The sequence below is a fragment of the Peromyscus californicus genome, unplaced genomic scaffold, assembly GCF_007827085.1.
Source record: "Peromyscus californicus insignis strain IS unplaced genomic scaffold, ASM782708v3 Scaffold_5__1_contigs__length_169319896, whole genome shotgun sequence".
Lineage (NCBI taxonomy): Eukaryota > Metazoa > Chordata > Mammalia > Rodentia > Cricetidae > Peromyscus > Peromyscus californicus.
The window spans coordinates 28440911-28455196 of NW_026294573.1; the positions used below are offsets into that span (position 1 = coordinate 28440911).

Genomic DNA, 14286 nt, shown 5'->3' on the forward strand with positions numbered 1-14286 from the left:
CCTTGCTTCAAAGCCTGTTGTCCCAACACTTGATGGCTCTGTGACCTCAGGCAGCCTGCCTCGGCTTCTCCATGGAAACAGAATCACCAACCAGACACCCAGAGCAGATCTAGCATCTGCTGCTGTGAGCAGGACCCGGCACCAGGGCTCACACGCTCTTTTCTACTCAAACTTCACATGCTGAGCAAAAGGAAAACACGACAGGACTGGGATTCCACTCAAGAATGTGTCTTTATTGAAGAATTCGTAAGAAAAAAGGATGGACCCTCCGTAAAAAGAGGAGATGTTGTCTCCAAACAGCAGGGAGGAATGGACCTGGGTGGCTTCCCAGAAGCCGGCGCTTCCGGCATGACTGCCTTCCGTGGCCTGGCAAGACTACAGTATGTCACTACAGCCAGCAATTCCTACCCACCCCTTCCCAGCGCTCTCCTCCCTCCAGCCCAAGACTCCCCACAGCCACTGGCTTCGAGAAGGTTCGGGAGCAGATGTGTCAGGCTTGTCTCTTAAGGGGGTCAAAGTGGTTGCTTTGGAAAAGTCACAGGAATGTAAAATGGTTTGAACTCTTTTAGTCTAGCCAAGGGCAAGTACTTCCTGCCCCTCTGAAGAGAAACGGAGCAGAGAATCCCCTTTCTGAAGTGCATACTTGTAGGGCAAGCAGACTACCAGCCTGCTCTTTATTAGCATGAAGAATGGAAGTAAGGTCAGAAGAATATATAACATCGGCTCGAAAGTCTCTGAGTTCCGGGGACAGAGGGAGCCCCATCATCTCACCCAGCAGGTGCTGCTCACTCTTCTCCGGCCGGGAGATTGTCTTCAATCCTCCTGATGAACCTCATCCTGATCTCTGTTACACCATCTCCCTTCAGAGTGTCCTGGACAAACTTGGCCTCCACAGCCATCTGGACCTGAGGAACAGAAAGGGGGTGTCTAATCACAGCCTCTGCTGAACCCCTAAGGGTGAGCCTTGACCAGAAATGCCCATGGACTGGGATGTGTGTATGTGAAGATGACTAAAATGCACTATATATATATAAATTATATAAATGTATGAAACTTCCAAACTTTTTTGGTTTTGGTTTTTTGAGACAGGGTTTCTCTGTGTAGTCCTGGCTGTCCTGGAACTAGCTCTGTAGATCAGAGCTGGCCTTGAACTCACAAAGATCCCCCTGCCTCTTCCTCCTGAGTCCTGGGATTAAAGGCATGCACCAACACTATATGGCCCAAACTATTTATTTATTTATTTATTTTTAAAGATTTATTTATTATACATACAGTGTTCTGCCTGCGTGCCAGAAGAGGGCGCCAGATCTCATTACAGATGGTTGGGAGCCACCATGTGGTTGCTGGGAATTGAACTCATGACCTCTGGAAGAACAGCCAGTGCTCTTAACCGCTGAGCCATCTCTCCAGCCCTTTCATTTATGTTTTTCAAGACAGGGTTTATCTGTGTAGCTCTGGCTGTCTTGGAACTTGTTCTGTAGACCAGGCTAGCCTCGAACTCACAGAAATCCATCCGCCTGCCTCTGCTTCCCAAGTGTTGGGATTAAAGACATGTGCCACACCACCCAGCTCCTAACATTTATTTAAAGGGACTAATTTCCACAGGGACAGGGTTGCCAGCCCCAGTATTCCAACACCGAAGACAGTGGCCTCACACTGGATGTAGTGTCATTGACCTGTAACCCCAGTACTAGACAGGAAGAGGCTGGGGGCAAATTTGAAGATAGCCTGGTCTACATATTGAGCAATTTGATTCCCAAGCTAATTAGGGCTGGAATGAGGCTGTCTCAAAAAAAAAAAAAAAAAAGAAAGAAAGAAAGAAAAAGAGAGAGAGAGAGGAGAAAGGAAGGAAGGAAGGAAGGAAGGAAGGAAGGAAGGAAGGAAGGAAGAAAGAAAGAAAGAAAGAAAGAAAGAAAGAAAGAAAGAAAGAAAGAAAGAAAGAAAGAAAGAAAGAAAGGGAAAGGAAAGGAAGGAAAGAAAAGAAAAGAAAAGAAAGGAGGAGGTTATTTTCCAAGATGAGGGAGAATTCATCGCCAGCTGGGCTCCAGTCCGCTTAGACCGTGGCCCGGAAGCCGTCTGGGAACCCACTGCTGACTGCACTCTCTCAGCCTGTCAGGAAGGAAGGTGTCTGCCGTGGTTCTGCACCAGCAGCACTCTCCCCTCGGACAGCAAGGGGCTGGGGTAGCCTTTTCTCTCCCATTCGGACAAGCATTTACCAAACAGCCCCCCCCAGCTCAGGGAGAGCTGCACTCACCATCTCCAAGGCCCCCCGCAGCACCCCACACAGGAGGTTGGAATAAATAAGGGACGAGTGATTATCGGGAAGCTCCACGAAGTCCACCAGCGGGTTATTTTCCAAGATGAGGGAGAATTCATCGCCAGCTGGGCTCCAGTTTGTGACACTCGGAGTGATGCCCAAGTACATCTTGAATGCCACCTGTCGGGGAACACACAATAGCACTATGGCGAAGAGTGACAGAACTGTACCACTGGGAAGGTGTCAGCGAAGGGTCACTTAGGACAACACTGTGACCTCCAAATCTTCAGAGACCTGGGGAAGAGAGGTGCCCATGCAGGACTCCGTGCCTCCAGGCGGCACACAACTACACACCAACTCACTCTCTGCCTGCCTGTCTCACTGGAAGGGCAGCCGCCTTCCACTGAAATCTGAATGAGGAATTATTTTTGCTTTATTTCTTCTTTCTGGAGACAGAGTCCTACAGTGTAGCCCAGGCTGGCCTGGAGCTGACTACACAGCCTACATTGGCCTTGAACTTGTAGCAATTATCCTGCCTTTGTCTACTCAGGGCTGGAATTACAGGCCTGAGTCACATCTGGCCCAAAATGCATACTCTCAAATTTCCTCGGTACTGTGCTACACTTTCAAAGTGGAGGAATCGGGCTTTAGTTTCAGTGAGACAAACAAACCTGCAGCCTTCGTCTGTCTGTACGTAGGATTTTGCTATATGGCCATGGCTGATCTAGAATTCAGCACACAGACCAGACCAGCCACAAATTTGTTGTGACTCTGCTGTGTCTGCCTCCCAAGTGCTGGGATCACAGGCATACGCCACTCTAGTCAGCTACAGCGGGGCTAGAATGCACAAGACAGACCTCAACCACTCTTGAGTCTTTCCTAATCTGTTATTTCCAAACCACCAGGAAGGCTTCTTTGGTCCAAAGAGCTGCCCAATCAGTCTTTTGGGAGACTAAGGGAGACAGTAAGAGTGGTAGGTAGTGCCTCCCAATGGCAAGCTTCAGTGGGCAGGTGGCCCAGGTAAACGACCTTAGCAATGACATCCGCAGTTTCCCGAAAGTCATGACATCTTCCAACATTTGAGCGTGCCAAAAAATCTTCAATTAGTCGGACTCCAATGTTATAGCCCCTTGGAAGAAAATCAGAGAACAGACCATTAAGGGGTCACAGCATCTTATATAATGTCTTCTATGTAAACAAAATATCTTTGTCGGCTAAAAGAGAAGATGGGAATAACCCAAACACCCTCACGAATGAGCTCAGTGGAAACTGTACCCAAATGCTGGCCTCACAGAACAGCCACACTCAGTGTGCTGCGGGCCTGCGCTGTGTCTAGTGAGGGAGGCGCTCACTCACATTCTGTCCAGCTGCTTATTCACATCTTCATCATTTTCATAGTCCTTGCACAGCTGGGTGACAAGCGCTCCATAGGTCAGGGTGAATAGCTCAGAACTCTGAAAGAGATCAGAAGGCCATCAGGACCCAGCAGCACGAGGTGAGGGTTCAGTTGGATCAGCCTGGCTGCAACCACCAGGATTCCAAGGGAAGGCCACCTGGATGCCTATGTCTGGAGGACATCACCCCTGTGGAGGGGCCAGCATGACAGGAGGGCACCCACACCCACTACACACTGGCTACAGAAGGCACATCTTTTTTTTTTTTCTTTTTTTTTGTTTTGTTTTTTTCGAGACAGGGTTTTTCTGTGTAGCTTTGCGCCTTTCCTGGAACTCGCTTTGGAGACCAGGCTGGCCTCGAACTCACAGAGATCCACCTGCCTCTGGCTCCCAAGTGCTGGGATTAAAGGCGTGTGCCACCACCGCCCGGCAGAAAGGCACATCTTCTAACACACCAACCCAGTCTACCACAGCGTGGGTCACCTGAACCTGGAGTGGGAGGAACAGCCACTCACTGGATTCTGTGAAAGATGGAGCCAAGGCAGACTTTCACACCAGCCTCTGTGTGTTAGCAGATGTGACCAATGACTTCCCCAAACCTTAGAGCAAGTCTTCTCAACCTGTGGGTCATGACCCCTTTGGGGTCAAACAACCCTTTCATAGGGGCGGCCTAAGACCATCAGAAAACACAGGTGTTTACATTATGATTCACAGCAGTAGCAAAACTACAGTTATGAAGTAGCAATGAAAATAATTTTACCGTTGGGGGTCCCTACAACATGAAGAACTGTATGAAAGGGTGGCAGCATCAGGAAGGTTGAGAACCATTGCCTTAGAGGGTTCTGGCATGGGGTTAAGCTGTACTCCCAAGGCTTGGGTTCTCTGATGCCTATGGGAAGAGCTGGCAACTCATGGGACTGGGCTGGCAGAGAAGAAAGTCCTAGAGAGCCCATTACCCTGAAGATAACCTCCCCTCAAAGTCACCAGCATGGGGGTGGGGGTTAATGATCCTTTTGACACAATGCTAAAATATTTCTAAAAAGTGCATCAATCTAAAATGAATACAATATTGGAGTGAGGAGATCTTCAGTTTAGGGTTCCTACTGCTTTTCCAGAGCATCTAGGTTGGGTTCCTAGAGCCCACATCCGGTGGCCCACAACCTCCTAGAACTCCATTTCCAAGGGGTCCAACACCCTCTGGCCTCAGCAGGCACCTGCAGGCACATGGTGCAAACAGACTCACGCAGGCAAACACACAAACACAAGACAATAATAAATGATCTTTAAAAATAAAATAATAGTTGAGTAGTGGTGGCGCACGCCTTTAATCCCAGCACTCGGGAGACATAGACAGGAGGATCTCTGCGAGTTTCAAGGCCAGCCTGGGCTACAGAGTGAGTTCCAAGATGGCCAGGGCTATGCAGAAAAACTGGTCTCAAAAAGAAAAATAAAACAAAAATTTAAAAATTTAAATAAAACACACACACACACACACACACACACACACACACACACACACACACGCACACACACATACACACACACCCCTGCATGAGGACATGTGTGCCAGTCAGAAGACAACCTTTGAAAGTAAGTTCTCTCCTTCTGCTCTGTGGGCTCCAGAGATCCATCTCAGGCTGCCAGACTTGGCAGCAAGCGCCTTTACCCACTGAGCCGCCTCAGCAGGAACACACATCCTGTACACCCGGGACACAAGACTGATCCACACTGGTTTCTATCACTGTGCTGCTTAGTCTTCTGTCACTGCTGTCATCTGGGAAGAGGGACCCTCAATGAGGAAATGCTTACATCAGACTGCCTGTAGGTCAGCCTGTGGGGACATTTTCTTGACTAATGATTTTTAACATTTTACAAATATTGCTGTGTCTGGGTGACTGCCTGCATGTAAGTATGTGATACCATGTATATGCCTGGTGCCCACGGAGGTCAGAAGAGGGCAAATACTAACCCCTGGGACTGAAGTTAGGGATGGTTGTGAACCATCGTATGGGAGATGAGAATTGGACCCCCAGGTCCTCCGCAAGAGCAACAAGCACTCTTCACCACTGCGCCGCCTCTCCAGCCCCTTGACTGAGGCCTGACGTGGCAGGGCCTACCATCAGTGGCGCCACCACCTGGTGACCCTGGGCTGTACAAAAAGAACAAGCCGGTAAACGGCACTCCTCTTTGGTCTGTGCTTCAGTTCCTGCCTACGTGTTTCTGCCCTGACGTTCTCAGTGCTGGACTGTGACTGGATCAGGCAAGCCAAATAAACCATGCCCTCCCCAAGCTGCTTTTACTCACAGTCTTTATCACGTCAGTCGAAGGCCAACTAGAGCAGAAACTGGTTCCAGAAGTGGGGCACTATTGTGACAGACCTACCATGCTAAAAACCACGCAAGTTTTTTAAGATAGAGACTCTTGCTGGAGAGATTATTCGGTAGTTAAGAGCATGTACTGCTTTTGCAGAGAACTTGAGTTTAGTCTCCAGCACCCACAGAAGGCACACAAACATCTAGAACTCCAGCTCCAGGAGAATCCAAGACTTCTGTCTCCTTGGGCACCCACACTCAAATGCACGTACCCACCAACGTCAGACACACATACACAATTTAAAATAAAAAGAAACCTTAAGAAAGAAAGAAAAAGGGAGCTGGAGAGATAACCCAGTAGTTAAGAGCATGTATTGTTCTTGCAGAGGACTTGAGTTCGATTCCTAGCACGCACATCAAGCAGTTCACAACTGCTTGTAACTCCAGCTCCAGGGGATGGCCCTAACCTCAGGTACATGCACATATACAGATTTATACACATGTACAAATAAATAACAATAAAAATATTTTGCTGGACGGTGGTGGTGAACACCTTTAATCCCAGCACTCAGAAGGCAGAGTCAGGTGGATCTCTGTGAGTTTGAGGCCAGCCTGGTCTACAGAGCAAGATCCAGGACAGGCACCAAAACTACACAGAGAAACCCTGTCTCGGAAAAAAAAAAAAATGTAAAAGAAAGAAAGAAATCTTACTAGGACTGGGTAGTTTAGTTCAGTCCATAGAGTACTTTGTTTGATCCACAGCATTGAATTTGATCCACAGCAACACATACACATACATTAAAAATAGAAAAATGGGGCCAGCAAGATGGCCCAGAGGGCAAACACCTTTGCCAACAAGCCTGATGGCCTGAGTTTGATCCCGTAGCTCCACATGTTGGAAAGAGAGAACAAATCCTGCAAATTGTCCCCTGACCCCTGCCACAGGTGCCATGGCACATGTGTGTGCACCTACATACATAAATAAATAAAGAAATGTAAAAAACATTTGAAAAACCAAAGTCACATATGTATTCAATGTGAGTTCCACCTAGGTTGGCCTCAGTTCATACTAGGCTGGTGATACACTCAGTGATATAGTACATGCCCATGAGTTTGGTCTCCAGTACCACACACACACACACACACACACACACACACACACTTACCAACCAAGAAACAGAAGTGTGAGAGGAACTGCAGATACTGAGACTCCAGAAAAAAAAAAAAAAAAACAAAAAAAAAAAACAACACCAAGACTGCTGGCAGTGAAGAATCACTATTGGAGTTAAAGTGAAGAATGTATTTGTGGTGCTGAGGAGCAAACCCAGGGCGCTGGGCACTCCAGGCAAGCCCTTTGCCACTGAGGTATGTCCCCAGCCCTGAGAAACAGATCAACGGCACATCTATTCCAATGGATCCTCTCAGAAATAAGGCTGAACAACAACAACAAAATAATCGCTCGATCAAGATCGCCACCTTGCCACTCCCTTCTGAAGAGAGGCTTGTCAGATGTGGAGGAAGTCACTCTGACTTCAGGACTTCTGAGGAAAGAACCCAAAGCATCAGCCACGACGCCTGTCCGGAACAGGCTACTTTTCCTGATCTTGTAAAAACTCAGGAAAGCAGAATGGGTAGTGACTGACCCAGAAGAGATACTGAGACCAGAAAGAGGAATGATCAGCTCAAGGTTAAACAGCTAAGTACTGAAACAGGAACCTGCAGGGATGAAACCCAAGTGTTTCCCAGGCAGTATTCACTGTATCCGCTCTACCCCATGACTGCAACATTAATAAGCCCCCTCAATTAAAACAAATCTTAGATGCACTAGAGTCAAAGGAAATCAATTTTGGGAGCAGGAGGCTCTCTGAACTCAACTAAAACAGTCAGACCAGGGCATCTCCAGGAGACCATTTGCCAAATATGGCAATTGAAAGGAAGCTATTAAGGAGGAATGATTTCTTAGTAAAGTCAAGGGTTTGGCACTAGAGCGGCCTGAACATGAATGGATGGAGGCAATCCAGCTGTTACCAGTCCGGAGAGCTGGCACGGGTGCATTAAGTCAGGAGAGCTTTCCTTCCATTATCAATGAGCCCTTGGATGAACTCCAAGAGCCTCCGCCCACCATGACTGCCAAATTATATGCAAATCACAATGTGATGAAGCTCCTTACATGTGCAGCTCCCCAGTTCACCAGTAGGAAAAGACAGGGAGGGTCCTAGACAGCTGTGCTCACTGCCACAACAGAGATGTGCCTGGAATCTAGGAGTGGGGATCCTCACTCAGGTTCTCCACATCTTCTATTACTAGATGCAAATCCCCTTCCAGCCTCAGTTATGGACCTAGCCTGTTCAGAACAAGAGCAACATGAATGTGTAACTCAAGGTCTTCATACTTTTAAAACTGAAGTGGTGCAGAGCTGGAGAGATGGCTCAGTGGTTAAGAGCACTGGCTGCTCTTCCAGAGGCCCTGGGTTCAATTCCCACATGGAGGCTTGGGGGCTCACAACTGTCTATAACTCCAGTCCCAGGGGATCCAATACCTCCTCAGGTACCAGACACACACATGGTATGCAGACATACATGCTGGCAACACACACACATAAAATAAATAAAATAAAATAGGAGTGCAGCTATGGTATAGCTAAAAACAAACAATGAACGTCAGGGAAGGCTCACTAAAGTGGTATTTGTGTGAAGACCTGACTGTTTGTGAAGACTAATAATAACTCTACTAAGGTGGCCAGTCAACAATGTCACTTGTGTACCGTCAGCTTTATATGCATTTTCTTTTTTTTTTTTCGAGACAGGGTTTCTCTGTGTAACAGCTCTAGCTGTCCTGGAACTTGCTTTGTAGACCAGGCTGGCCTCAAACTCATAGAGATCCACCTGCCTCTGACTCCTGAGTGCTGGGATTAAAGGTATGAGCCACCATGCCTGGCTATATTTGTTTTCAATTAATTACAGCCCTGTAATGTCAGTATATCTACCACTACTACTTCCTTAATAAAAAAAATATTTTCGGCCGGGCGGTGGTGGCGCACGCCTTTAATCCCAGCACTCGGGAGGCAGAGCCAGGCGGATCTCTGTGAGTTCGAGGCCAGCCTGGTCTACAAAGCGAGTTCCAGGAAAGGCGCAAAGCTACACAGAGAAACCCTGTCTCGAAAAACCAAAAAAAAAAAAAAAAAAAAAAAAAAAAAAAAAAAAATATTTTCTATATACAGTTCGATTGGCTTTGAAAACTATAAATTTATAAACTCAAGTTCCATTTGCTTTTGGGATACCATCTTACAAGGACTCCAATTTGCAATAAGGCTCCTTAAGGAAGGGAATGGCTCAGTTGCCTTTAGCCTACTGGCTATGGGTGGGATAGGACCTCTGTTGGTCTTTTCTGTGTCGAACACACAGATTGCAAGCCCAGCGCCACTTTGAGATCTTTGGCAGCAGTTAATTCTGCAGCTCACACACACGATTGAGCCAGTATGATAATGAGTATTCAGAGACGGGTAATACCTGGGGGGCACTCACCAACCTAAGACAGAGCGCCGGTGTGGCCTGGGCAGGTGTCTCCATGACGGGTAAGGTGACCTGCTGATGTCCCACGCAACCTAAGTCAGAAGCTCATTTTCTAGTAAAAGGGGAACCTGTAGGGTCCTGGCCCCCGTTTTGGATAACTGTTGCCTTGCTTGTTGACCTTGACCTTGATATCTTCCCTATGCTAATTCCCTGCCGGGTTCCACCCTCCTGAATGCTTAGGGGAAGTTCCTTGTCTGTGTATCCTGCATAATGGGCGTTAACAGTTTAGATGCAAGATTGTAAAACATCTGTAGCGAACTTCTGCCCCCCAGGGTTTTCCCATTGTGCTGTAAGCCTGTATTTAAGATCTCTTCCCTCCTTCAATAAACAGCACTCGGCATTAAATAAAATTAAAAAAAAAAAAGTAAAACATTTTCAAAAGATGATGAAGCCAGTGCTCAGAGTTCAGTCCCCAGCATTGTGTGTGTGTGTGTGTGTGTGTGTGTGTGTGCGCGCGCAAATAAGCAAAAAAACAGGACCCAGTCCCAGCCAGTACAATATCCCTGTTGTTGAGAACATTTCTGTCTATGTCACACATGCTTACTAAAGGTAGAGTCTAGGACTTCATCTCCGCATCTACCACAGTACCTAATAAGGAGCTCTGTACATAGTTGGGGCTCAGGTAAAGTTTGCTGGACAGACTGTATCATTTTTGTTTGTTTGTTTGTTTGTTTGTTTGTTTGTTGTTTTGCCTGCCTCTACCTCCCAAATGCTGGGATTAAAGATGTACACCACTACCACTTGACCCAGATTGACTATTTCTGTTAGCAGGGACAAAAAACAGCAGACATAAGATTACCTGTTTATGTGAAATACAGTAATTATGTGCTCAAGGCTGGACTACTTGGAAGAGGGTCACTAGAGGTGTATTGTCTCTAAACAGGGAAAAGGAGCATGTCAATACCAGGTACTTTGGCTCAGTAGGCAGAGGCACCTGCTGCCATGCCTGATAACCTAAGTTAGATCCCCAGAACCCACATGGGGGGAAGAGAGAAACCGACTACAGCAAGTTGTCCTCTGACCTCCACACAAATACTATGGCACGCGCGCGCGCGCACGCGCGCGCGCGCGCGCACACACACACACACACCCCTACTGGCTAATTTTATATCAAAAGAAGGGAACCTCAATTGAGAAAATGTCTTTATAAGATCTGACTGTAGGACATTTTCTTTTTTTTTTTTTTTTTTTTTTTTTTAAGATTTATTTATTGATTACATATACAGAAGAGGGAGCCAGATCTCATTACAGATGGTTGTGAGCCACCATGTGGGTGCTGGGAATCGAACTCAGGACCTCTGGAAGAGCAGTCAGTGCTCTTAACCTCTGAGCCATCTCTCCAGCCCCATTTTCTTGATTAAAGGTTGATGGGGGCAGGGTGGCAGTAGTGAATGCCTTTAATCCCAGCACTTGGGAGGCAGAGGCAGGCAGCGGATCTCTGTGGGTCCTGGGCCAGCTTGGTGTACAGAGTGAGTTCATGGTCAGTCATGGCTATGTACAGAGACCCTGGTTCAAACAAATAAAACAGAAACAAAGAACATCAATACTGATTCCAGGAGAAAAGAAACACACACTGAAAACAAGATATAAAGGAATAAATACCTCTGCTCCTATCTACCAAAGAAACACCATCCCTTAAACTTAACACTATCTCATCTAAGCTTAGTATCACTGTCCCCATTTCATAGCTAAGAAAACTAATGACCAACTGAGAATGCCAAGGAACACAAGCATTTTCTTCAACACGACATTGTTCATGACATTGTTTTCTAGCACAACATTCTCTTCAACTATTGTTACTTCTTCCAGGAATTAATAAATTTCCTCTGTGTGTGTGTGTGTGTGTGTGTGTGTGTGTGTGTGTGTGTGCACTGCTTAGCTACATCCTCAGCGCCCCGAAAGCAATTCTTAACTTGTAATCCATACAGTATATTTAGAGACCCACAAATCCCTGGAAAAGGCAAACAAATGTACCGGTATGATGCAAGTGTTCTGCGTTTGGTGTCTGTAGTGCTAGGATCAAACCTAGCCTCAGTCACTGAGTTTGTGTATTAATATTTGTGTAGAGGTGATTCATTGCTGTCATTGGTTTCTCGAAAGCGCTCTGAGCGAGAAAAGGTTAAGAACTAGCCTGGAATAGCAGAGCTTCCATTTGTGGAGGCTGTTCTTGGTGTAAGATGTGAAGGTGTGAAGGGAATCTGGTCATCCTGTCTAGAGTGGAGTACCAACATAGGTCCCCTTAGACTGTCGGGTTGACTTTTGGTGAAGACTGAACTCAGAGTATCCTGCATATGCACGCTGCCACTGAGCTCCATCCCTAATGTGATGCTCTGTCACTGTGATCCCCCGCTCTCCAGCACCGATCTGTATGTCTGTGTGTGTTAAAAAAGATTTCAAGTAGCCCAGGCTGGCCTCCATCTTATTATGGGCTGAGGATGACTTTTTGAATTCCTGATCCTTCTGCCTCTACCATCACAGTGCTGGGGATTACAGCCATTCATGACCAAGCTAGTTTATATGGTGCTGGGAATTAAACCCGGGGCCCTGTGCAGACACTCTACCAACTTGATCTACATCCCCACCCCCAGATACTGAGTTTTAAATTCCAAAACAAAGCCATGGCATGGGCAGTTTGGCAAAATAAGCTAAAGAAGCCAGCAGTGGTGGTGCACACTGTTCTTGGAATGTGTTTTCATGCTCCTCCCAGGTTATCGGATAGGAGTGAGTTCGCTTTAGATTACTTATTACAACTGTCTATTGTTATTTGTTTAGATGCCCCATGGGAAAAATGTGTTCTTACCAGGTGTGGCTTCTCCTTGTGACTGAAATCTTACTCATGTGATTCTTCTTAACTGGGAGGCAGAGACAGGCAGATCTCTGAGTTTGAGGCCAGCCTGGTCTCCAGAGTTAATTCTAGGACAGCCAGGGCTACACAAACCCTGTCTTGAAAAACCAACCCCCCCCCCCCAAAAAAAGACTACGATTAAAAAAAAAAAAGAAACACCTGCCAGGAAAGCCTCTTAGCTTGGAGAAAACTGCTATCTACCTTACTCTCCAGCCCCAGCCCAGCCTTTGGGGATTATATTCTGTCCCACTACTCCCAGGATGGGAAAGAAACCACAGCAACCCTCCCTTATCCTCTCAACGATTAGAGGGCCCACTGAGTACTCAGGCTGGCTCACCACTTAATGTGGTAGATGGAAAGTTCCCTTCTGACAAGATCACTATCTAAGCTCACAAAACCCAGAGCACAGTGAGAGACTCTTTACTCTCTCTACTCAGTAGTCTGAAACATTCCCTCTGGAGGTGGAGAGGCATGGGTTCAAATCCTAACTCTTCCTGGGTGTAATATTGGGTATCACATAACCTCCCCGAGCTGTAAAAGGCCATAACATTATCCACCTAGTAGGGTTACCTTGTGGGAATGACATAATGTAAGTAATGCCCTAGTACCAAACACACAGTAAGAGATCAGTAAGTGGTTGTTACTGTTATTGATTACCGTCGCTGTTGTTGGTCTAGTACAGAGTTGCACCCGACCTCGAGAGACCCCGGCGTAGCGAGCAGAGGAGGAAACTCAGAGGTCCTCCAAGGTGCCCCAGCGCTGGACGCTTAGGGACAGACCCATCATGGGACCTCCCCAGCCTACAGCTCACAGCAGTACTCTTGACAATCACTTAGAGCGCCAGCACCAGGCCCTTTCCCAGGAAGCTTCAATTCCGCCCGGCCCGCCGGGTTACGCGCTCAGAGTTACCATTTTCTTGCTCTCGGTGCCACGGTTCGCCTGTCTCGACATGGTGCCCACCGTGCAACGCCGCCTCGCTTCACCTCGTCGCAGCCCTGGTGCCAGACCCCTGGAGACACCGATTCAACCCAGCCGCGGCCCCTCAGCCTCTGACCGGCCCCGCCTCACCGCGCCTGCGCAGTCTGGCGCGGAGCACCATGGGACTTGTGGTTCGGCCGACCAAAGTCAGACTACAGCACCCGTCAGTCCCACCGGAAGTCCCGCCCATTGTTCAGCGAGCGCCGCTACTCCCCGAGTGCAGCAAGCGCCGTCCTGGCTGTGCCATTCTGGCCGCTAGGTGGCATCCGCACCTTGTGATAGTCCTATATTGTCCACCGTGTCCTTACTTCCCTCCCCCACGACTGGCTCCGGGAGGCTCTGCAAATTCCTCCGTCTCCCGGATTGGTTTTGGAAAGTCCCCGTTTTGAACTGGCTTCTTCTGTTGCTGCAGTTCAGCCCCAGAAGCTCCCAGGACGTCCTGGAAAACTGGCCATGGCTCACACAGAGATCTAAGTTCATTATAAAAAGTTTGAATGACCACATACTCTGTATCAGGCTAGTTAATGGCTTTCTCTTTAAACTGCCATCTGTTCCCAAACCCCAAACACAGTCAGCCCCTGCATCCTACCACCTGTGGCCTAATGATCCAGTCTTTTAAAATAAATTCCAGGTCACTAGTCACTTTCTCACCCTCCCTTCTCTGAAACAGCTACACTGCCTAGTTCCCAGAAAACAAAGATGCCAGCTGTGGTGGCAGTCAGTGCCGAGTTCTAATCCCAGGCTTGCCATCTGAGGGCAGGTGCTGGAGTTCCCTCAGTTGCTGCGAAGACTGATGCGATATTAGCACAGATACTGGGCACAGAAAAGGCACAGAGTAAATGCGATTCCCTTCTAGCTACGCTATCAAAACAGTCTAACAAAATCAAAACACAACCCAACAAACGATGAGGAATGTGCTAGCTGACCA

The 14286-nt window shown here is 47.5% G+C and overlaps 1 protein-coding gene across 2 annotated transcripts; it reads right to left on the reverse strand.

Annotated features, from left to right (window-relative positions):
- Window positions 1–212: 212 nt before the first annotated feature.
- On the reverse strand, window positions 213–13453 carry Trappc3 (trafficking protein particle complex subunit 3). Of its 2 annotated transcripts, none has more exons than XM_052717615.1 (5): window positions 13290–13453; window positions 3614–3711; window positions 3287–3386; window positions 2255–2437; window positions 213–905 (listed from the first exon to the last, which is right to left on the reverse strand). In XM_052717615.1, the coding sequence occupies exons 1-5, from the start codon at window positions 13329–13331 to the stop codon at window positions 786–788; spliced, it is 543 nt and encodes a 180-aa protein (XP_052573575.1). In that variant the 5' UTR covers window positions 13332–13453; the 3' UTR covers window positions 213–785. The 2 variants fall into 2 exon arrangements, with proteins under 2 accessions (XP_052573575.1, XP_052573576.1); XM_052717616.1 differs by lacking the exon at window positions 13290–13453 and adding an exon at window positions 13038–13183.
- Between the last annotated feature and the right edge of the window lie 833 nt (window positions 13454–14286).

Bases quoted from the DNA above. Each gene is read 5' to 3' on its own strand.
- Trappc3 (XM_052717615.1), bottom strand. From the start codon at position 13,331: ATGTCGAGACAGGCGAACCGTGGCACCGAGAGCAAGAAAATG. The intron at 3,712-13,289 runs GTAACTCTGAGC...GATCTCTTTCAG, and splicing joins GCACCGAGAGCAAGAAAATG to AGTTCTGAGCTATTCACCCT. The intron at 906-2,254 runs GTGAGTGCAGCT...TCTGTTCCTCAG, and splicing joins TGCGGGGGGCCTTGGAGATG to GTCCAGATGGCTGTGGAGGC.